At 37.2% G+C, this 25,517-nt stretch overlaps 2 protein-coding genes across 6 annotated transcripts in view; one reads left to right on the forward strand and one right to left on the reverse strand.

The window, feature by feature from the left end:
• Positions 1-25,517, reverse strand: part of CMSS1 (cms1 ribosomal small subunit homolog) — a 346,374-nt gene that overhangs the window by 236,974 nt on the left and 83,883 nt on the right. The window contains exon 1 of one of the 5 annotated variants that reach the window (XM_054700668.1): positions 21,584-21,708. The exons of the other annotated variants lie outside the window; for them this stretch is intronic. The gene's annotated coding sequence lies outside the window, so the exon portion shown is untranslated. Of the gene's footprint in view, positions 1-21,583; positions 21,709-25,517 lie in introns of those variants that run through there. 5 annotated transcript variants of the gene reach the window in all.
• FILIP1L (filamin A interacting protein 1 like) overlaps positions 7,912-25,517 on the forward strand; it is a 90,212-nt gene continuing 72,606 nt past the window's right edge. The window contains exons 1-3 of the mRNA XM_054700660.1: positions 7,912-8,157; positions 9,180-9,353; positions 15,080-15,258. Of these exons, the coding sequence (XP_054556635.1) occupies positions 7,912-8,157; positions 9,180-9,353; positions 15,080-15,258 (599 nt within the window). The remainder of the gene's footprint in view (positions 8,158-9,179; positions 9,354-15,079; positions 15,259-25,517) is intronic.

A 25,517-nucleotide genomic window follows, 5' to 3' on the forward strand; every position in this document is an offset into this window, starting at 1 on the left:
AATGTTGAACAAGGATTTTTCCTTTACTATGATGCTTTCTCATGAAATTCTAAGTAAAAATAGGGCAATAATCTGTTGAACTCAAGCTAAACTGCCCAAGGTAGGACTTGGCTCTACCACATCTTAGCAGTATAACCTTCAGTAAACTACTTAGCAGCTATGAGATTCAGTTTCTTCCTCTACAAAATGGGGAAAAGAGTTTTTCTGAAGACTAAACTTTCCTTTGAATTAGTCTAAGGAAAGCATTTAGAAGAGATCTCTAGTTGATAAGTATTGAATAAATGTAAGCTATCAATTTTAATATTTTCTCTTCTCTAACTTGGAGTAGGTTTCATTGGCTACTTCAATATTATAGTATATGATTAAGACCAAAAATTCTTCCATTGTGGTTTTTTGAAGTGCTTTTATACATGCAAAATATTTTTCTGTCACCATTCAAACATGAAAATAAACAGGCAATTTTGTTAATAATGGGGACTAAATTGTGTCTATCTCTCACCCAAATTACAGAATAAGCAATTATGATAAAGATTAATGAAGATTAATTAATAATTAACAAAGATTAAGAAATGATTAAGAAAGTTTAAATTTTATAGTAAGGAGTTGGCAGGTGTAGGTGTATGTGTTAGGGGGAGATGTAGGTAGAACAGGCCTCTATTTACATTTGGCCACTTTCTATAGCTAAATTAATAAATAAATGCAAATTCTCTATTTGTCCTCCTTCTGCATGGATATATCCTTACCAAGATCCAATGTGATTTCAACCAGTTTAAACTTAAGAAAATTTGACCGAGGTCACCACAAAAGAAAACAAAGCATAATTGGCCACTCAAGGCCAACTGCACTTTATTTGTATCCATAGATACAAAAAAATAGAGAATCACAGAATTCTAAAGCGGGAAGTCCCAGGACCTCAGAAATCATCCAGTCAAATACCTAAATCCTGCTGTCAGGAAATCTGTTAGAGGGTGAGGAACAGGGTAAAGGTCAAGAGAAAGAACCCTTGGTCCTGTTCCATAATGAATGACCTTGTAGGGCCAATCTGGCTCGATACCTTTATTTTATAAGTGACAGCCTAGATCCTAGCTAATTAGAAGCAGAACTGAGATCAGAAGCCAGGTTCCCTGAGACCCAGTTTATCGCTTGCTCTCCTACATTCCTGAACGCTGCCTCTCTATGACTATCGTAGTCATGAAAAACAATGCATTTGGCTATGTGAAATTGACAACTAAGCAGGTTTTCTCCTGCAAAACCACGAGGCATTATATCATTGCCGGCAATTTATGAAAAGAGTAAGGAATCATTATTTACTATAAACAAAAGCAACTTTCCATTCCTTTTATTTTTCTATTTAGTAACCTGAAAATCCAAACCATTGTTGCTATTACAATTTTTTTCTTTTCCTCAGTACACACCCCTAGGCCAAGCGCAGATGTATTAAAAATTTGCCAAGAGAAACAATGAAGTCACTGATAATACAAGGCATGAGAGTATCATGAAATTCATGTCTTTGTTTTCTTCCTCTCAATACTTAATTACTTCTCATTACTGATCATTTTGTGGTTGTTGGCAGAAGGGCAAGGAAACTCCACCACTGTAAACATGCGAAGGCATACACTCTTCATAGACCAGATATGCACATGATGGGTGGGTCTGTTAGCAAATCCAAAGTGAATGTTAACGCTACCACCACCCCCAGACCCAGAGAAGATTGGTGGTCTCAGAAAAAAATCTAATCACTTTAAAAAGAACAGCTATAGTATAAAATGTTTCAGGTCATTCTTTATTTTTTAATCACTCATAAATATCATCATTGGCAAATGACCTATGCACTTCTGGCAGATTTCACCAACTCACTTTAAGAGTGAGGTGAATAAGTTAGGATGTACACAGAGTTCCATAGACCTCAGGGTTGTCTAAAACTCAAAGAACACTGCTTATGAGCAAAGTTCAGCAAACAACCCTGCTAAATAAAAACTGACATTATCTTGGAATTCTGAAAGGCACACCTTGCATAAAAGTAATGATAGCAGAGGAATCCTTATTGACTAGCAGCAGCAGAATACAAATTGATTCTTATCAGTAGACTTTTTTCCACATATGGATATGTGGGTGAGTGGAAAGCACAATACTGTACCATAGAACTCATAAAAATAACCTTTGCTTCCAGAAAACTAAAAAGTAAAAAACCAATCTATTTTATCTCTCTTTGTAATGGGATTTTTCAGAGTCATATCTTCTACACATCCTCAAACTTCCATCCCTACATAAAAGTATACTTTGATTTTTTCAAATAAGTGAGTTCTTCCATGCTTCCCCAGGGCAGAGTGAATGATAACTTTTACCATAGGTAACTGCTCATCAGTACAATAGTTTTTAGTAAACAGTCTCTCCAGTGAGATTTTAAGTATTTTTTCTGACAGGGTGTCTATATCAATATATGCACCTGTCTTTGCCTGCACAGTCCAATGGCCTTATGGCAGGATTTTTAAAAGTGCAGGTTCTGTGGCCCACCCTCTGCCCCAGTGTCCCCTTTCCTCCTCAGGTCCCTCAGGAGAATGACGTACACCTTTTACATCTTCTGTTTTGTGAACAGGAGTCTCGAACTACCTGCACAGGACATATCTCTTGATACTACAAGACTCACTTTTCTTATTTAGTGCCTAATCATAATTGTTTTGCTTTCTTTAGATTGTGGGCAGAGTCCTATGAAGCTGATGACTGTGGGAAGGGGTTCTCATCTGGGGGCAATGTGCCCCGTCCCTGCCCTGAGGACATTTGGCAATGTCTGGAGACATTTTGGTTGTTTTTTTTGCTAACACATCTAGAAGGAGTGGGTACCACTGTTTTGGGGGTAGCAGTCAGGGATGCCCAAAACATGCTACAGTATACAGGATGGCCCTACAATAAACAGATAGACAAATAAATAGGTAAATAGATAAAGCAATAAAGCACGGGTTCTACATGGGTTTGCCTGGATTTAAGCCCCATTTCTGCCAATTATTAGCTATGCAATCATCTTCAGTTATCTGTGCTCCCATTTCTTTCTTGCAAATGTAAATAATAATATTCCTCATCTCATAGGGCTGTTGTGAGAATTGAATAAGTTAATACATGTAAAATGCTCAGAAGACTGTCTGGTACATAGCAAATGCTCAAAAAGTATTAACTATGATCATCATTATCACTATCAGCATCTTTCTACCTCCAGTGTCTAATTCAGTAAACAAATGTGTGATGAAATGAGAAAGAACATGAGTCGTAAGTTTAAACTGTTGTTTATGTGACATTAAAATTTTGAAAGTATGTGTTTTAAGTTTCTCTAGAAGGGTACTGAAACTTCAAGGAAAGGTGTCTAAGTAAAGTGAGTTGAAAGTTGGTGTGTTACTGACAAATAAACCATGTAAATAATAAACATTTAAGACAATAAACACCTTCAAGTTCTGCTTTTACAGTCTGATTATTATGGCGAGGCTATAAAACAATTCTCAGCTGAAAATTATTACTGGTATTATATCCTTAAGAACTACTGTTAACTTTAATCTCTCCCCTGGTGAAAGTCACCAGACACAGGTTACTGCATTTCCACACGTAACATTTAGATTTCTGTGGATTTTCTATATGATGAAGACCCCAAAATCCATCTCTGCTAAATATACTATTGAAAACCTATGGCAAAAAAAAAAAAGGAACAGTGGCAAGTATCATTCCATACCACAGGGGGAAGGCGATCACAGAGACCATCTCCCCAGCTCCCTCACTTCATTCACATCAGGACACTGGGGCTGGAGAAGGTGTATTAACTAAGTTCCACAGCTGATTTCTTTTTTTTTTTTTTTAAAGATTTATTTATTTATACAAGAACTGGGGTACAGGCCAGATGCGCAGGAGGGTAAGGGGATTCACCAGAGACAGAGTGGGGAACAAACAGGCAGAGTGACCAAAATACACTGCTGAGGGGAGCAGCGGGCGAGCCAGGAGCGGTCTGCCGAGCCATGTGGGATTCTCACCGGCCGGCCGGGATCGAACCTGCACTGTTAGAGGCTGTGGACAGCTTCACAGCACAGCGCTCAACCGCCTGTGCCACCAGAAAGGTCCCCCACAGCTGATTTCTATCAGAATTCTTTTCACTTTATTCAGTGAACTTTTTAGGACCCTAGTTTTAGGAACAGTATCCACGAACCTTTCGATAAAAGAGTTTCATTTGTATTAAGAGAAGTAGGAAGCCCACCACAAAAAAACTAACTTAGTGCATGACACACAGTGGGCTGTCAATAAATGTTTGGTGGAGGGATGAACAGAAAGGCTTAGCTGGCTGGCTGTGAAGTCCTCAGGGTTCCCAAAATGTCTCATCATTCAGGTCATCTCAAGTAGTATAAGCAAACTGAAGTTGGTAAGAATCATTTTTTAAACAGAGAACTCAGCAAAGATACAAAGTCATTCTTTCAATTCCATCCCTCCCATACCATATTCATGACCCATTACCTGAAAGAGATAATTAAATAACCTTGCCTCTTTTCTTAAATATTTCCTTTTCTAATTATAAATGAATATATAACACTGTAAAATTTTTGGAAATAAAATTAGTGATAATAGTAAAACCTAGTATTTATTGAGTGCTAATTTTGTACTGGGCATGTTGTAAACATTTGACATGTGCTGACTTATTTAATCCTCACAGCAACTTCAAACAACAAACATACTACTACTATCACCCCCATTTTACAGATGAGAAAATTGGGGCACAGAGGTAATAGTGTAACAGCGTGGTCCCCAGGAAAGGGGGAGGTTCCCTGCCCCACCCAAGGGAGGGTGGAGCTGATCAGGAGGAGGAGAAGCGGAAGAAGAGACTGAGGAAGGAAGCAGGATGGAGCAAGGAGACCTGGAGGAGGCGCATGGAGCCTAGAGACACGTGAAGAAACTGCGCTTGTCTTTGGGTTGTGGACTGGGTGACACAGACGTGGGTGAGACCCGTGGGGAGGTGACCATGGCAGCTTTTATCTTGATGTTGATTTTGCTCTTTTCCTTCCGGGCTTGTCCAGTTGTTTGTGACCCTTTTCTGTGGGTCCCCACTGGAAGATGCTTTAGACTTGTAGCAGGCTTTGGGGCCTTGTTCTGGGCCAATCCCATTTGGATGGACTTTTACCCACGAGGGGACGGGTAACTCTGGATGCTTCATTTAGAAACTAGACTCTTTGCCTTACCTGTATTGTTTCCTAGTTGTATTAAAGTTCCTTCCCATTAAAGTCTCCTATGTTTTGTGTTGATGCGGCGGATGGCAGAACCCATGTAGAATAGGCAGGTTTGCGGGGTTTGGGCTGCCCCTCTCCCTGTCCTATAACAATAGTAATTTCCTCCAAATTTTAAAAACAATAAGTAGTAGAGTTGGGATTGAACTCAGGCAGTGTGGTTCTAGAATCTATGGTTTCAACCTTTCTTTTACACAACCATTGTTCAAGTTTTGGTTTGCTATGCAAATAAAAATTGATAAACTTGACTACTTCAAAATTTAAAACTTCTTTACCACAAAAGAGTGAAATGGAAATGCAAGCTATGGACAAAAATAGCAAAATAAATAATCAACAAAACAGTAATTTGTAGAATATGCAACAAATTCTAACAACTCAGTAAGAAAAAGGTAACCAGGGCCTCCCCGGTGGCGCAGCGGTTGAGCGCTGGGTTGCTCACTCCCCAGTTGCTCCCCAGCCACCGGAGGAGGGTCCCACATGGTGCGCAGACCTCTCCTGCCACCCGCTGCTCCCCTCAGCAGTGTACTTCGGTCCTTCTGCCTGCTCTGCTCCCCGCTCTGGCTCTGGTGAATTCTCTCACCCTCCCGCGCTTCTGACTGTACCCAGTGCGTGTATGTATGTATAAATAAATAAATAAATCTTAAAATATTAAAAAAAAGAAAAGAAAAAGGCAACCAATACTGTGGGCAAGTGGGCAAAGCCTATGAATAAGAAATTTAAGAAGAAATACCAAGTGGTCTTTTAACCAATAAAAGTATGCCTAATCACACTAAAATCACACATTTGCATTACAGGATGCAAATGTGAAAGTCAGATATCATTTGACACAAATTGAGAAAAATTATAAATTTGATAATAATAAGTATCAATAAAGATGGAGCAATGGGAATTCTCATACTCTACTATAAATTGGTACTCTACTTAGGAGACAGACCAATAATTTCTAGTAGAGTTGTGTACACACTTCAACAGTCTAAAAATTCTACTCTTAACCCCTAAAGAATATTCCCTTAACTAATGCATCTATACTGGAAAAATGTATAAGAATGTTCACAGCAGTTTTTTTTATTTTAATACAGAAAAAAAAGTAAACCAATTAAATAAACATCAACAACAAAATGGAAAATGGTAGACTATTCACATAATGAAATACTATTTAGCAATCACACTATATAAGGTAAAGTAATAAAGAAGAAACTCAAAAATATGGGGTGAAAATGCATGTTTCAGAAGATATACCCTAGATGACATTTACATAGGGTTTAAGAACCTGCAAAACAATATGACATATGTATGTATACACACATACATACACAAACACATGTAAGAAACAAAAATACATCTACATGTACTGGAATGAAATACAACAAATATAAGTTGGTAGTTACTTCTGGGGCAGAATGGATAGAAAGTAGGTTAAGGAAGAGATAAGTAAGATAAATAAGGAAGATAAATAAGGAAGAGAAAAAATATCTGTGATAATTTACTCAAAGCGTTATATAATTTACATAGCAAATTATTAAGATGTTACAAATTTGTGGTGGTAGCATATAGTGGTTGATCATATTTTCCCAACTTTTCTGTATGATTGAGTTTTTTCATGTTTTTAAAGAAATATTACTATAAGCTAAAAGTAAGATATTACTGAACATGAAAGTTTCATGATTTGTAGGGATGAGTAACAGCAATCTGTACATAACTGAAGTAAACTAGTAGCTCAATTGTTACTTTTAATTAGAAACCTCAAAGGTGGAACAACTTTTCTTGCTATTAAAAATTAATCTGGATAATTACATTATCAGATATGGAATTGTGTCCTCAAATATTAATTTATTTTATATTTTTTCCATATGGTCAACTATTGTGGGACCCTCGCCGGCGGCCGGGGAACGAACCGGCGCTGCAGAGGCTGCAGGCAGCCTTGCAGCCCAGCGCTCAACCGCTGCGCCACCAGGGGAGGTCGCATATGGTCAACTATTACAGGCAGTAATGTCTTGGTTTTGGAAATGAGGGCCCTAAATTGAAGAAAGTCCTTGATTTATTCAGTAATAGATCTGTAATTTCAGTGGAATGTCAGAAAAATAGACCAATCTTGAAAATCCTTTAAAACTAGATTTTGTCATCTCAACAAAATAGCCCAAAGTATTGACAGCAGTGATTCTGATACTTCTCTCTTAATGCAACAAAGGCTAAGCAATTAAAAACAAAAATTAACTTTAAAGGAAATACCATAATGTGAATTCTGCAGAAAGTTAGAGTAATTAGCATTTTACCGTTTTGATACTACGTTAAGTACATCTAAGAATACAATTATGTTATGTAAACACTTGGTAATGGTTGGAAGTATGACCTGGGTCCCTAAAGTGGAATTCTTGGTGGATAAAGTTCAAATACAGTCTGTTTACCCATGGACATAAGTGGCCTTAATCAAAGCAGGACACATTTTTTAAAATGTTGATTTTAAAAACAGAAGTGTAAATAAGACTGTGATTTATGAATCAGCTAATGCTCTTTTCTGCTGTTAGACATCAGAGAATTCAGTCTTTGGCTGCAGTAAATATAACAAATGTGTGAACTTGTTATAGCAGTTATAGGTGCCCTTTTTAAAATTCCACTTCCATTAAGAGTTACAAATGTCTTCCTTCCTTCCAGGTCTTTAAGAATGCGTTCTAAAATCAGTGATAAGGAGGAGAGTTCAGCCCAAAAACCATTTCCCAGATGTATTAAAGACCACACGTTCCACAGACCAAAAGACATGAAGCAGAGACAGCAAGACAAAGACTCCACCAGAGAGTCAGATGCAGTCCTTCCATGTCCTAAGTCTCACAGTGGTGATGGCCACCAAGGAGAAGACCTGTCCAGAGATGATCTATTATTTCTTCTCAGCATTCTGGAGGGAGAATTGCAGGTTCGCTGGGTTGGAATTATCGCCATCACGCTTTAAGGGGAAAGTCTGTGAATTTGGTGCGCATGCTGCCATAGAATAGATATCTGTGATTCATACTTGTATGAACATGAAAGCAAAGCGTAAATACACATATACAGAATTTTCTTCTGCTGATATGAAGGGCAATTAATCACATCTAAAAAGGCAGTCGTTATGCCATGCAACTGGCATGCATGTAGTGAAAGGTCACATCCTCTGCCCATGCTGCTCCTAAGTTTCAGTGCACAGGCACGTACGGGTAACAATACCAGAAGACTTCTGGATTGGCTTAAATCATGATGGGCACTTTTGGATCCTATGTGAAATGACTCCTAAACTTGTTCTGGCATTATTAAACTGTGTAGAAAACTAAAAACAGCTGCTACACATATAGGATAATCTTACTTCCAATACCTGAAAATGCAAATGCCGGTACATATAACATGCCAGGTATCATGCTATCTGTTTGTCAAATAATAGAAAATGCAGGGATCTCCCCGGTGGCGCAGCGGGTTGAGCGCAGCGCTGTGAAGCTGTCTGCAGCTTCTGCAGTGCCGGTTTGATTCCCAGCCAGCCAGGGAGAGTCCCACATGGCGAGGCAGACCTCTCCTGTCTCACCTGCTGCTTCCCTCAGCAGTGCCTTCAGTGTGTCTGCCTGTTCTGCTCCCCACTCTGTCTCTGGTGAATCCTCTCACCCTCCCACGCATCTGGTCTGTACTCCCCCGAGCTTATATAAATAAATAAATCTTAAAAAAAAAAAAAAATGCACAGAGTCTCCCAAAGCTGCCTAGTGGTCACTTTTGAAGAAAACATAATTAGTGGACTCAGATTGTTAAAGAGGATGGAACGACATTGTTTTCTTCTTTTTTTGTTTTACCTTTTCAGAAGGTACTCTAAGAAAATGATTTGTTTATATTTGAAAAAGAAGAAAAAAACTACTGTCAAGTATCACAAGAAATTACTTGCAGAGACTGTTGGTAGAGAAATGCCTTTTGTTCCTACAGGCTCGAGATGAAGTCATAACCATTTTAAAGGCTGAAAAAATGGACTTGGCTTTGCTGGAAGCTCAGTATGGGTTTGTCACTCAAAAAAAAGTATTGGAGGCTCTCCAGAGAGATGCTTTTCAAGCAAAATCTGCCCCTTGGCAGGAGGATATCTATGAGAAACCAATGAATGAGGTATGTATCACATCAGGGACGTGCACCTGGGAGAAGCTCACTGACCAGCCAAGCACTAGGCCTGGCAGTGAGTATGACATAGTTGATTCTTAGCAATTGTACAATCTAAGGCATTTAAAAATACTGAAAGTAGATAAGTCACTAAATGTTCTATGGGAAAGAAAGGGAGAATAAATCATGGACAAGATGTTCCCACTAGGTTTGTTTCTTGACATCAAACAGACCTACCAAATGCAAAGAGAACTCCTCAGAGAACTCTCCCCTGCTCCCTTCTCTCTCTCTCTCTCTCTCTCTCTCTCTCACACACACACACACACACACACACACACACACACACAAAGAGCATGCACTTCTTTTTGGGACTTGAAGGTTATTTGGGTTGTAATAAAAATGAGATAAAGTTCAACCACAGACATCAGTTTTTTTTTTTTTTTTTCAAAACACTGAGATATTATGTCATAGAAATTCTGAGCATGAATGGAAAAGATCTGAAGAAATGCCCAAGAAACAGAATTTTTAAAAGCAAGAACTTCATCCTTCAAAAATTTAATGACAGCAAAGACCTTTTCCCCATCTAGCGCACCCAGCAACGGTAATGATCATGGTAAGACAAGCACTACACCAAACATGGTCACTACCACACAGAGGGGATGCTAATCTCTCTTTTACTTGCAGACATTTCTAAAACTCTTTGGCATCCTTATTTTATTCTTTATTTTCCTTTGAGACCTCAATGGAAAATTTCATAATTTTTATGAAAAGGAAACAACTAGGAATACGAGTTAAAGCTGGAGAGACTAAAAGCAAGTCTTGGACGTATTTTCCCTACATAAGCTCTGGCAACCTACCTCAGAACTGACCTCTAATGTCCTCACTATTCTTGTTTTGGGTGTCTCATGAGAGAAGACTACCGTCTTGCCAAATTGTGAAGGAGTATGGTCATATGGATCTGCTCCTTTAAGGGGTAAGGACGAGACCACCCAAAGTCTGTTGACTTGAGTTTTAATCCAAATTTTAAACAAGAGGAGCTAAAGCTGTACTCAAGTCTGTAGTGTTAAAACTGTATCTTAGCTCCCAACATAGTGACTTTTCTGAAACAGCATCAGGAACAAATTCCCCACCACATAGGAACTCAGATGCAAATTAATGATCACTGAACATATCCTGACAAGAACTCCACAAACGGCACTACCCTTCAACACTTTCATGAGAAATGAACAAAACGATCTCAAATTATTGCTGAAATCAACAGGAAAAAGTTTTAGTAACAAAATAATTCCATCGCACACATGTAAAACTGGAAATACTCTCTGCAATTGCTTACATCCTAACTCCGTAAATTGTCCTTGCAAGTTACCATAATTTGACCCTACTTTATAAGTCCAAACTTCTTTGATTGCTTCCCCACTTTCTCTGATTACTTCTATAAGTAACACATAAAGAAGTGTGTGTACGAGCACACATACACACCCTCTCATGTTCCTACCTCTGTGACTTGCCAACACTCCTCTCTTGCTACTTCCCCCTATAGGTTTCTCTGTCTATTTCTCTGAGGCCCACATAACTACCTATCCCAAACCCAGATGTCTACCTTCTTCCTCTAAGAAGATTGGGGTCAAAATCAGGGGGTTGCAATTGTATGGGGAATATAAAAAAAAAGAAAAAGAAAGAAAAATAAAAAGAAGTAATGGGTAAAAGGGGATATCCAAAGAATAAGCAGTAAAGAAGAATTCTTACTAGGATTCCCTATTTTGGGGTGAAGAAAGAAAAAGAGGACAGTGTTCCACAATAATCATCTGTGGCTGAAACCTAATTACATCAGAATAAGGATCTGCAAATTTATTATTCCTTTGCTTTCTCCGATACTCCCTCCTTTTATTTACCTCAAAATGTTCTTTTTGAAAAATGTGAAAAATTTCAACCATGTCTAGGGTAAACGAAAGGGGATTTATCTATTTTTAAGGCTAAATAATTTAGAAAAACAAACTGTTCTCAGTTACATCAGATGGTAGGAAAACTGACTTCAGATGAAAAGCTGATGGAGGCCAACATGTTAGGACAAAGAATAGAGATGGGGATAAGGGGGAGACAGGCTGTCAAGAATGAGGGAAGATATAAGAACTCAGAGTCCTTAACAGCATTAACCTCCTATTCCTGTCCAAACTAGGTCTGCACTAGAAGTTACCATAAAAAAAAATACTTGAGTTAACCACCTGACATATTTCAGTTCTTTCAAAAAAGATATCAGGAAAACACAAGAGCATTTTGGATTTATTAAAGTACTATAATATAAGAATCTGCAAACCCGATTAGCATTACTGTAGGGTAGCTATTCTTAAAGTACTTAGTTTAAGCAACTGCGTAATTCAGCTTTTAAATTTCATTTTATAATTGTTCATGGTTTCTATCTTCAGTGTATTTAATGTATAAGAGTGACAATGATCTCATAATGACAAATAAATGATCTCACAAAAAATTATACATTTTGCTAATTAGTGTGGTGAGACCCACAAAGCACTATGAGCCGATATAAGGGAGAACTGAATTTAGGTAGAAGAATTAGGAATGTCAACATCCAGATGATGATCCAAGGACTAATGAGGTAGAGTATAAAGGAATTCCATTTCTAGCAACCTCGTGAATTGTGTATCATGAAATCTTATCACTAAAAAAATACATTTACAAAAGCATTAGAGGGCCTCCCTGGTGGCACAGCGATTGAGCGCTGAGTTGTGAAGCTGCCCGCAGCCTCTGCAGCGCTGGTTCGATCCCTGGCCGCCGGGAAGGGTCCCACATGGCGCGCAGACCTCTCCTGCCGCGCCCACTGCTCCCCTCAGCAGTGTACTTTGGTCCTTCTGCCTGTTCTGTTCCCTGCTCTGTCTCTGGTGAATTCTCTCACCCTCCTGCACTTCTGACTGTACCCAGTGCTTGTATAAATAAATAAATAAATAAATAAATAAATAAATAAATAAATAAATAAATAAATAAATAAATCTTTAAAAAAAAAAAGCATTAGATAAAATAAAATATCTAACACACCCTTAAATGCATGGATGAGTTACCATGGAAGAAAAGAAATCCTGAATTCAGGTACCAAAAGGAAATTTCCATAGACTAGTTTCCAGCTTCATATATTTTGAAACTTTCTCCTCTACAATCCACAAACTTACAATTTTGGGAACCAATGGACATATTCATTTTGCAGTATTACCTCTGGTCTTTCATCTTTGACAATGGCTGGATGAAATGGCATAGTGGCCAGTAAAAATATTTCTGGAGACCTGTCCAACACCAAGATGGCTAGCAAGAACTTAATGATACCAGAAAATGACTGTGAAACCAACTTAATTTCCCTTTAGAGGACTGAAAAAATGTTAATAGCCTCTCCAAAACCAACTAACAAAAGACCCTGAATAGGTAAAGTAATCTTGAACAAAAAGAAGAAAAATGGAGGCATCATATTACTTGATTTTAAGTTGTATAGAAAAGCAATGGTAATTAAAACAGTATGGCATTAGAATAAAAATAGACACACAGGTCAATGTAACATAATGGAAAGCCCAGAAATAAATCCACACATTTATCAACACCCATTTTATGACAAAAAAAGTGGGTGTTGCTTTACGACATACCAGCAGAGAAAGGAAAATCTCTTTCAACAAATGGTGTTGGGAAAACTAAACAGTAACATTTAGAAGAGAAAACACTGGATCACTCTCCAACTACATACACAAAGAAAAGGGCAATCTTCCAAGAGCCAATGGAAAGGAACAGTGATAACCAAAGCCATAGTGCAGGAAAAAAATCAAATTCAAAATTGGGAGGTCTATTACTCAAGAAATGTTAAAGCAAAGGTCATTATTCTTTTCTAAACATATATTAAGCAACTGAAATCAAAAAGATAGAAATTCTCTCTGTTCTTCATTTCCTCTGACCATGGAGGAATCACTACAAATCCAACCCAACAGTACAATGTTGTGTTGCCTTCATCGTACCCAATGAGTTGGATTTATTAGGGGCTGGGGGGGGCGCAGGATATGACACTGGGGAAGCAAGAAGCTTGTCATTGAACAGTAAACATAAAGAGGCATCTTTTCAATCTTTCCACCTGAAATGACTGAGGAGTTTTCCTGTTTCCTCCTCTGGATTTTATTCAATATGCAAGTGGGGATAGATTAAAAAAAGGGGGAGGGCAATGGTTCTCCAATAGTGTCTTAATCCTGAATTATACACCACCTTTTGCTGTTTCTAATTGCTTCCTGAGTGTGTATCTTACCTTCCTAAAAAGAGTAGAGGCACCAAGACCTCAAACTTGTCTTGTATTTCCCATGGCAATTATCATAGTACTATTATACATATAGTATAATAGTGGCACTAACTAGAGAAAATTGTATCACTAACTAGAATATATCTTAGAAATCAGATTCAATCACTAAATATATAAATGAAGAACCTGAAGTACAGAATGGTTAAATGACTTGGCCAAGTTAACACACACAGTGGTGAGAAATGAAGGGAAGTCAAGAAGGATCAAGTCCATCATTTGTTCATTGGGAATGAGTAAAAGACTGAATTAGGAGCTACTGGCATATTTTCTAAGAGGTATTCTGAGCATGGAGAAATGAAGATACAAAATAAAACTTGGAGTATAAGCTAAAACATATTTAGAATTAGTAATCCATGTTTTGGGAGTGTCCCCTATACGAGGTCAATAATCAACGTTTTCCAGTTATTGCTGCTGACAAGTGTGAGCTGTTTAGTGGTCACAACAAATAGCGTGCAGTCAATCCAAGTCATCCTTTAAGAGTCATGGAATGTGACAGAAAGAAAACACATAGATCTAGGCATCTCATTGTTAGGAAGGAACAAACAATTCAGGAATGATCAGAGAAAGCTACAAAGAATGGGATAAATTTTGGTAAAAGGATAAAAAGATTTCTAGGTCTCAACATTGAGAAAAGCAGTTGCAAAGCACCAGAATTTCCAGAGTCCAGCATGGCTGAAAGATGGGAAGATATGAATGAGGACGAGGTTGAATCTGTAAACATACACCAGATACCACTGAAAGTAAGGCACTCTGTTAGATGCTAAAAATTTTAGATATACAGGATGGAGGTTCTACCTTCAGGCTTCATTGTGCAGTAGGAGTGACAAACAGATAAATCAGGCACAGGATGATAACTTTATAATAAAGACATATTTAGGTCATGAAAATCAGAGTGGAATTGGAGTTTACAATTGGTCACATTCACACAGACACAGAATTAACAAGATTCCAAAAGACACGGGGCCCAAGAAGCAGACACTGATAGAGTAATAATATAGGAAGAGCTGGGGCAGGAGAGATCAGCTAGAACAGCCAAGAATCAAACATTGTGCAGGGATTCCCTCACTTTCCATCATTCCCCTGAAATGCTGTCTCTGGAGAAAGAAGTAGATATTAGGAAAGGGTTATGTAGAAATTGTTCTGATAGCAGTAGAGACACCAATTATTCTCTAGGGAGAAAAATGATGACACTTGAGATTACTTTGTATTGAAATACATCAAAAAGCATCAATCAACAAAAGGAATATAAAAAATTAAGCAAGGGGATGAGAAATCTATTGCCGAATGAATTAGTTAAAACTTGTACATTTCTAAAAGAATGAAAGGTAGAAGTATTAATAATGACTTTCATTATGAATGATTTTTAGTTAACAGACTGTAAATGTGTTTTCTTTTGTAGTTGGACAAAGTCATGGAAAAACATAGAGAATCGTATAGACGAATCCTGGAACAACTTTTAATGGTAGAAAAATCTCATAGGCAAACCATATTGGAATTGGAGGAAGAAAAAAGAAAGCATAAAGAATACATGCAGAAGAGTGATGAATTCATAAGCTTACTAAAACAGGAATGTGAAAGGTAAGAATGCTTTGGATAAGATGATGACCAGTTCTGCAAACTCCTACTAACCTCTCACTAAGTATGGGCTGGGCACTGCACCAAGGATACAGGGATACAAGGATGAATATGACATCTTTACATAACAGATAGATAAGTATCTGTTCACAGAGATCCTAAGGTCTAGAGTGATGAAAGGGTATGTTTAAAGACAATATCAATACAATGCAAGAGTAGCCGGGTATAATAAGCGCTTTGGAAACATTAATACTTGGCACCTAACTCTGCAAAGGAGTGCCTTGTGAACGCTGCAGAGAGGAGACAAGGGAGGTCTAGTTAGTCCTTATGCAAACAAGTATAAATACTATATACAAGGTAGGAGCAAAAATAAGTGTCACATCTTAAGAGATAAGAAAACATTGTAGTACAGAGGGAACTCATGTTTTCCACATGGCTGCACTGGAGGGTATAACTGTATGAGGAGAAGAGGAAAAACTAGCCACAGTAGTTGAAATTTATACTGATTCTAGTGGCAAGAAGAAGCAAATGACAAATTGTGAGAAGGGGAATGCGTTCACTAGGGACACGTAAAGCACTACTGAGGCAACATGGATGAAAGAGGGGATGGACTCCATGTGTTCCAATGGCTATGAAGTTAAAAAGCATGGAAAGTAAACAAGAAATATTTCTAAGGTGTAGTCAACATGGTGACTAAAGAGACCGGAGAGTGGCGCAAGGAAAATCGGGAATTCTTGGCAAGCACCCCTGCTTATTTACCAAGGTACAGAATACAGGAATGGGCATAGCATTTTGTTGTTGCAGGATGTTGGTTGGAGAGGATAGTTCAAAAGGGATGGAGGACTGGAGATGAATCCTGTATTAGTCATGTTGAGTTGGATATCCCAGTATCCAGTGCAAAGAATTACATGCCGAAAAAAGACAATGTATGGTTAGAAATATAGGTCTGGAGATGTGGATTTATAGTTAGTGACAGCTATAGCTTTGGGTGTTGTGAGTGAGGGATAGTGGGGAGAGAGAATCCTGAGACGGTAACTCCTGAAGGCATCAATGCTTGGTAATTTTCCGGCAGGAAGGAGGTCAAGAAACCAGCAGGGAAAGAAAGAAAAGAAACTCAGTAAGGAAAGCCTTTTAAGAAAGATTGAGCAATTAAACAGCACCAAATAATACTGAAAAGGATGAGAAAATGTCCTAGGTTTTGGCAACAAGGAAGATACTGGGGAACTTAATGAGCCCTTTCAAGAAAACACTGAGGGCAGAGGCCAAATGGTGATGCTTTGAGGACTAATAGGACATGCGAACACAGCAGCTTAAAATGTGAACAAGTATTCTGAGAAGCTTGGCCGCAAAAAAGAAGAGATGGGTTGGTAAACATTTTATCACCATATGGAGAGCAGGTTTTTTATTTACCAACTCGCCATTCTGAATCACCTTAAAAGTATGTGTATCCATTTTAAATTGAAAGAACCCTCTCTATTGATACACAAAAGATATCAAATTTTTCTAATATCAAATTTTTACTGGATTTTCATTTCACTAATGTTATTCCATGTGTCTTTATTTTATGAGTTACTCAAAAGCTAATGATACTAGATTCTAACAACCACAGAAAATGCAGAAAATACAAATTTCACCTCCCTTTTCTAAAATACTAGTAGTCTTAACTGCTTTATTTAACTACTTACAATTTATATGCTACCTATGTAGCTGAAGTTACACAATAGCTAGGTTACACAATGGCAAACATTTTGCTTCTTTTCAGTACACTTTATGGCAGACACTCTGCCAGGGAGCCAGAGAACCCAGAGCCCTGGTAACTAGTTTCTTTTTCCACAGTCATTAGGAGGTTTGTTTTCTACTCATTACAGAGAGGTGGGTCTCGTTGCCTTGCTCCTCATAGTCTTGAAATACCTTCTGACATATTAAAGGAGCACAGAAGCTTGGCATCAAGGCAAGATTCGACTCAGACATTACAATATAAGATTTGTTATTCAATGAGACAATGTTATATTAAATATTATTTCCAACCCCTGTGGTTTGGCACCCATAGCCTCATTTGGCCTCCACACTTGCTTGGCACTAACTTGCTAAATCCAGACACTTCCTTTCATCTCTCATTATTATGAACATTTATTGACCATGGTCAGAGTGTGGCCTGCCATAGAACAAAGAGGTACTGGCTGTCCCTGGCCAGAGGGCATACCACATAAACAGAGAAGGCAAAATGATATAGATTTAGGGTGGGAATGTGGAGAGCTGTTGGTGGTATAGTTCTAATATTCTGTTGTATCTCTGTTATCTTGTGGAAGAAATCTGCGGAGAGCTCTCCAGTAATACCGTAATGCTGGGAGGCAGATTATTTAACCCAAAAGAGAGCAAAGAGAAACAACACTGAGAAATGGGAACAAAAGATCAGTGGGAATAAAGGCCATGGGCTGGAGGAAAAGGAAAATGGTGGGATAAAGGTTAACTGTACACCATGAAAACTAGATATTAAAAATGGTGTTTCTACATGTATCAAAAGGGTTTAAGTGCACGAATTTAAAAAATCATATTTATTAATCTTAAGAGGACACAAAGCCATTTTGACCAGGAGGATAAAGAAAAGGAAAAAGCCACTACCAAAAAGTAGGAAAAAGTGACTGGAAAGATTCTTACTCCCTGTGCTGTCATTTCAGAAGATATGAGACTATTCACCTATTTCTGTTTGCCAAGGAACAGCTTCCAAATGAAACTGTCTAACTGTTAGAATGTTAAACCTATTCTCAGCTCACATGATAATTCTTCCCCTGCTTTGCCTATACAGCAACATGATTCCCAGTCTTGGCGCTGCTGGTGCATTGGCCCTCCCTCCTTCAGAAGGGAAAGTGGGCCTCACTGGGCGTAAGTGACACACACCTGTTTTAAGGCCATGTGCATCAAAGCATTAAATGCATGCCACAGAACAAAGCAGGATGTGGGGAAACTAATAATTTTAGGAAAATATACACTGAGGAGCTGCTGACACAAGAAAGTTGGACACAATTCATGGTCTCATTCTTAGATGACAACACAAGCCTTCACTGAGTCCTTCTAACCTTATTGAGAGTACTTCCTCTCAAGCACACAGCCATACCTCACAAAAGCAAGAATAACTTGTCCTAAGGGATGAAAGAATAATGGTTACTTCCTTCCTCAAACAAAGTGATATAAGACACTCCCAAATCAGTGACCTTTAGTACAGACAAAGAAAGAAAGATAACCCCCTCACCCCCTATAAAAGGGGGTTGGGTGAGGACAGCTACAAAGGATTATCTGAAACTTTGAAAAACACTGTGAAAGTTTAGTGCTGGTGTTTTAAATATTGGATACTGACTACTTGAAAATAAAAATTAAGAAATATATAATTAAGGTAATTCATGAGATCTTAGAGGATTTAATAATGGATTTCAAATTAAGGCTCAATTTTTGTGTTTTATGTGGAAAACCCTAAAGGAGACTGATGTCACATATTGAGTTTAGGCCAAAATGTTTGCCAAGTGATGTCGTTACTGTGATCAGTAAATGATTGGCTTTCCCACTGAGGGGAGGTGGGGGCAGGGATCAGCTCAGAAAACCCTGCTCCCAAGCATGTTAGTGTAAAGTTTCCTTCACTGTAATCTGTGTGGTTTGGTCTGTCCATAAGGCAATATTAAACTCACATTTCATGACAGCTTTCTGTTCCCTGACCAGCTCCAATGTGTGGATATGTGTGTCACTGATGACCTGAATTATATACTTGGCCAAATTACAAGTAGAGTCTATGTGAAAGGTTTTATACAAAAGCAATGCCAAAAATTTTTGGCCTTTCTGGATGGCGTCATAGGAAAGCCAAAACAAAAGCAAAAATCACTTTTAGTCAGTGCAATTTTGCAAATGTTTCCCATAAAAGAAATGCCAATTCTGTCTGTATTTTCAAAAAGGCTTGCAATTTTTTTTTTCTTTTTCAGTTTCAATGGGGAAGAAGGTTTTGAAGAAAAAGAGTTGCCTTTTTTTGAAATCATGCATTCTTTTTTAGAATACTAAAACAAACCATGCTTACTAACCATATATACTACTGCATTTTTGGCCTTGAAATAACCTCTAAAGTGGGAAATAAAAATTGTTATGGCAACTCTGTATGAAAATGTGGCTTCAACCATGGATTTTTAAAAAGCCTTAAATTACTGTTCATAGTATCTTGGCCAAGTAGGTTAGCACTGATACTCCAATTTTATAAAGCTAAAGTTCAAATGGTAACTTTACTCAAAAGCCACATAGTGAGGAAGGACTCCTAAGTAGAATTAATTTTTTGTTCCTGTCTGCGTAGGTGTGAGTAGATAGAGCAATGGCAAAGGGGACAGCGGTATCTTAGATGAAAGTCTATCAGGGACTTGGCTTCAAGAGTTGTTACCTTGATCACACCTTGGGTGGTCCTTTGTTGTTCCAGTTTTGGTAAAGAATAAAAGCACTTCTACCTCTCCATCTGGGTGAAGCCACTTCATAAAGAAAGAGTCCCATTATGGACTCTTCTCTACTATCATGGGTCTATTTTCCAGATTAGCATCAGACCAAGCGACTAAACACTAAGCCATATTGATTTTTCTGTTAATTGAGTATACTAAACTAATTTCAAAGGCTTCTCTCCAAACCATCAAATCTTTTTTGAGCTTTGTGTACACCTTGAAATACATATGAATGAGGGTCTTAACTTACCTAATTTCTTAGTCAGTTTAACTAGTTAGCTAATTAGTACTGCCTGCCATTTGTTTATTCACTTAAAAAAAAAAACACCCAATTAATAAATACCTGCTACATGGAAGGTCTTATGTTAGATACTAGGTGAAGGAGGTAAACGTATTCTCTATTTATATGAAATCCCAAATAACTTGTGAATTTTTGTAAAACAGAGATATTTCACTGCAGACTTTAAGACTTAGTTTCTGAATCACTATGAAAACATGATGGGTAGGAAAAAAGGCAACATTATGGTAAAAAGAGAAATGCTCATGAAAATGTTACATTTTTAATCAATAAACACATTAAAGTATCTTACAACTATTGCCATTAGGATTTTCAGTTTCTTTGGTCTTAATCTCAGCTTTGAAGCATATCTGACAAAGTATAACATAGTGTATAACATAACATAGGGTATAATATTTTTAAAAATAAACTAAGTTGAATTTTTTAAAAAATCATATTTGGAAAGCCAGCAGTTTTAAATTTCATGCACACAAAACTATTGTTGGATACATTGTACTCAAATGCAATCATTTCCTTTTAGTTTTCTGGCAGGGAGCTAAATGTATTACATATTCTTGAGACTATGTCTTGCAAGAAGTGAAATCGATGCCAGGTCTCCATTTGACCTTTGTCATGGTATCTAGTTCCTAGTCAGAACAAAATGGAGACCCATCACAAAAATATACTTTGGCATTGTAATTTTATATACAATCACAGTGTGATCAGCCTAACTTTGACACCCCCCCAAACCTAACACAGAATCTAGGCAGGGATGCAGAGATTAATTACTTCAGGAAGGTACCAAAAGCCATTTAGGACCATGCATTTAACTTTCAGTAGATGCCACAGAACCATAACCAGTAGCTGTATGATTTAGCAATTGCCATACACCACCACTTAATTAAAGAGGTCAAAATATGGGTATAGTAATGGCACTATTTGATTGCTTTTTTCATTCCAGAAAGCTGAGTTAAATTACAAATAATTCTGAGGGTGTATTTTGATGTACAATAATTTGGGGATTAATTGCTAACAAAATAATAATACAGATGTTAAAAAATAGTTTAAAAGAAACATACAAGCACAGTGAGAGATGAACCAGAAACTTTAAGGAGATGCTTGATCTGCAGACCAGATCTGCAACTGGTGTGTAACTTTGGATAAATTAAATTTCTCCAATCTTTTGAATAAAATAAATGTGACCAGCTATAATTTAAACATCACTTTCAGATCTAAAAATCTGTGATTATGTAATTGTTATAAATAAGTATCTTTTACTTCAAGCCTATGATTCTAATCCACACACTGCGAGCATGACAGCACTTCTATCACCAATTTCAAGTCCAAGTCTGTCTTTCTATTCTTCCGGTAAATTTAGGTACAGTCTCCTGCTTTTGGGGATTGAGGCACCACCAAATCTTGCTGTTAAACAGTAGCAGAGTCAGACCAGAAATTAGCTTCCCTGATAACATATAGGTTGTGATTCTCCCTAGAACTACCCTTCAACTAGAGGTGAAGACTTGTGCTTGGTGTTTTGGGAGGTCCAGAAGAAATTTAAGATACAAATATTGTCTGAAAAGACAAGTACCTCATAAAATAATCTCTAGATGATTCAAAAAAAGATTCTGTAGTACTGTCACTGTTGTTACAACACTGTGGAAGGTCAGCAAAAGAGAGATGATGGTCAAAAATTATGAACCAGCCAACACAGACCTAGAAGAATGCAGAAAATACAGTAAGCACTGGATAAATATATATATATGTGTGTGTGTATATATATATATATATATTAGGCCCATAGCTACTAGCTTAACAATCCTACAAAACAGGAAGCCAAGGACTGATGTGGAAAGGTTACCTCAAACTTGTTTTATCTGAACTATAAAATACAAAGAGCAAGAAGCCATTAAACCATATCAATTGGAAAGTTTTGACTTATAAATGGAAATCAAGGTGGAACATTAGAATTTATCCTGAATTTCATCCTGAATTTAAAACCTCCAGATAAGCTTTCCTAACAAGTGTATTCTTCTCTCAGATGAAAAGATGAAGCTAAATAGCTTGGCCAGCCATAGGGTGGAGATGACTGACAAATGATGAGTGAACGAGATGAAAATCTCACTGAATGGAAAGGCCTTTTCTTCCAAAGATACAGGGTATTGGAGTTAATGCAGATTATGGAGTTAGAATAGCAAGGTTTTAAACCATGACCCCATGCTCTCATCTGGTCCCTAGCTATTTATATTAATTTCTATAAGTCTCAGTTTCACCATCTGTGAAAAAAAATATGATATGCACAGGAAGCACTCAGTAAGCATTAGCAGCTTTCTTCAAATTTGCCTTTCTTTCAAAGTACTTTTTTTACATTCTCATGTGAAACCTTTGGGCATTTTTTGGATTGCAAATAAGACATTTCATTAGACTCTACTCTGAGTGCTAAGGATGTGAAAAAGAATAACAGCTTTCAATGGGCATACCATTTAGTGTAGGAAAAAGACACAAAAACAAGTAAAGGCAATGTTATATTACAGGTACAAGGCAACAGAGAATAGAGGAGGAAAAATGGGTGGGGGGATCATTCATTGGGCCTGGCTATATCTTATTTTCTTCAGACTAGGGGTATTACTCAATGTCCTAAGAACCTAGTACTATATCACTGTCACCTAGCACTATCGTGCTCAATTAACAAATTTTCTAGCCCACGGAGATCTGTCCTCTCGCCCAAGACTTTTGGAAACCATTCTAAACAAGCAGAAATGTGAATATGATTACATTATGAAGAACACAGCCTACCACATATGCAAAATTAAGACTGACCCAATGTGATGGATTTTGAATACACCAAAGAGTCCACTGCTCTTCCAGCAGTGCTACTGCTACTGTAACAGGATCCCCGTATTAGTCACATCTTCTTGCCTAACGTGATTGTTTACCATCCAATGTTCCTACTATAAGGTGAAAGGGCAAGGGCTTAAATACGGCATGTTTTGTCCACAGTTCCTTTTGTAGGGCCAGAGCAGGAAGTATAATAATTATTTATTGAATGAGTAGCTCGAATACAGAAAATGGTGCCATATTTTAATCTATTATTTTCTATTAGTATCATATAAATTAGCTTCTTAATTTTCTCACTTAGCCCAGTTTTGGGAGAATGAGACATAAAACAGGTCAATTTTGACAGGGAAGTAGAATAAGTTTGGGGATTTGAGACTGCCCCAAAGAGTAGATACCTAGCAGGTTGTGTCCTTTTCAAGTCACTGGAGGGAAAGAACGATTCCAAACTAGGATTTTAAAGTTAAATTCACTATTAATAATTAAGAAGTTAAAGAAAACTCAATTCACACTTTGCACAATTTTTGTATACTACTTTTTTTCACTAACAAAAACATAATGAATATTTTCCTAAACCACCATTTCTCTACACCAACAGTTTTTAAATACTATTGTGTCATACAGATGTAATCTTTTTTTGACAAATCCCCTACTGTAGGCATTTAGATTCCTTTAATTTTCTCACTCTTATAAAGAACACTATGATGAATAGTCTCATATTTTAGTTAATTTTTACACCTTCTTTATTGTTGCCTTAGAATAAATTCTTAGAATAGCTGGGTCAAAAGTTTAAGGATTTTGAAACCTGTAGCCAAATTGTGCTGTGTAACTAGACTATATACCATTAACTAACATTGAAGGAGTATATCCATTTCTTCATAATTTTGTCTGGGACTAAATGTGATTCTTATTTCATTTTAAGCATGATATGATATTGAAAAGTATAAAGTAAATATTAATAACATGAATCAGACTTCCCCACTGACTTGGGCTTTGATTTTAGAGATGTATTACTTCTGAAGAATAAAATTCTAACATATCAAAAACAATATTTTCTTCAAAGAGTATTTTGCCCATGTCAGTATAATTTAATGTTATTTCTTTTCCATCTAATTCAACTTTCATGGCCTAGAATCATTGGTTCTGTTGCTCCTTCTCTAAAAGGTTAGAAGTTTCCTCCCTTCAGATATTCCTTCACCAATCCTTAGCATCCAGATTAGGACCCTATCTGTTCACCTATTCCATCACATGATGAATTAGTTCACAACACTAAGAGTACTGGTCTTACATGGTCCTGACAAATTAGATTTGCTTAGTACTGAGGAACCTAATATTCACTTTGTCAAACTCCCCCTCTGAAAGTTCAGTTGGTTTGGGTGTGTGAGAATCCCATACCAATTTCTGCGATTTATTTCAATTTCTGCTCACCAATTCTGGATTCCTTACATTTCCCCCCAATTCATCATCCGCATACATTTATGCCCATAGCATTTTGCCACTTATTTCCTAAAGCAGCAATGAAATATCTGAGATGTCTAGTGAACAGCTAATTTATATCTTCAGAAAATATTTCAAAACAATTAGGATTCATCAGGCTGAGGAGTATGTATGTGTGTGTGTTTTTTTTTTTTTTAAATATTACCAATTCATTCTGTCATGCATTTTTGGTCCTGGGTACATGTGACATTCAAGTCATTTCATTTCATTACAAACATTGAAATACATGTAAGTAAAGGGAAAATGTGGAAAACGAGAGACTCGCATGTGGTTGTCACAACACTAGTAAATATTTCCTTCAAAGATGTCAGGGAAGTTTCAAAATCAAGTATTTGCCAGCAGTACCAGCAGTAAAGCCCAAATATAAGTTGGTGATTATAAAGAAAGGACATTTCTCTGTGGGGCACATCTGTCATTTGCTTTATGTCAAATTATTTCCTATTCTAAACAGATTTGTTGATTAAGCAAAACTCTAGCTAACACTCTAGTCAAGAGTGCTCCAGCTGTTCTATAGTCATACTTTCAAACATGATAGCATTAAACCATTAGGACAGTAGTTAGGTTAAATAAATGGTCTTTTCATGTGTTTAGTTGTGGAAACACAGATGTAGAACACCCATGGCTTCATTATGTGGAATTCTGTGCCTTATTCTCACCATTGCTTGGAGAGCTAACACCTTTATCAATAAAGTAAGAGGCACAAAATAATAAAAATATTGTTATTCAATAATAACAAAACAAAGCAAATCTGATAAAACTTCATCCCAAGAAACCTCTGGATGGCAGGAAATCTTTTCTAGATTGGAAGTTTTATCTTGAAACAAGCCATCCTGTCTCCTCTGAAGAGGCCTGTATTTTTTTTTTTTCAGACTGACTTTATTTTGTTTGTTAGGGAAACATGTAGGGCAGTCACTTAGTTACAATTTCCAGTTCCAGATAGAAACCTCTGGAATGAAAAATTTGTGTTTTTTTTCATAATGAACTTTTTTTGCACCATGGCTGAGCCCTGACAACCCAAGTCATGCAAGATGACCCAAAGAAAATGGTTAGGTTTTTTTGGATTTCAGATATACCATGCCAGAATGGGGGTTAGGGGAGGGAAAAAGTACAAATATACACATTTCTGATGCGCCCATATTCCAAAATATTTGAGAAATAATGTTAAAATTTTACTTTTGTTAAATGATGATAAC

This window comes from Talpa occidentalis, unplaced genomic scaffold, assembly GCF_014898055.3.
Source record: "Talpa occidentalis isolate TD23 unplaced genomic scaffold, MPIMG_talOcc4v2.1 talOcc4.4, whole genome shotgun sequence".
NCBI lineage: Eukaryota > Metazoa > Chordata > Mammalia > Eulipotyphla > Talpidae > Talpa > Talpa occidentalis.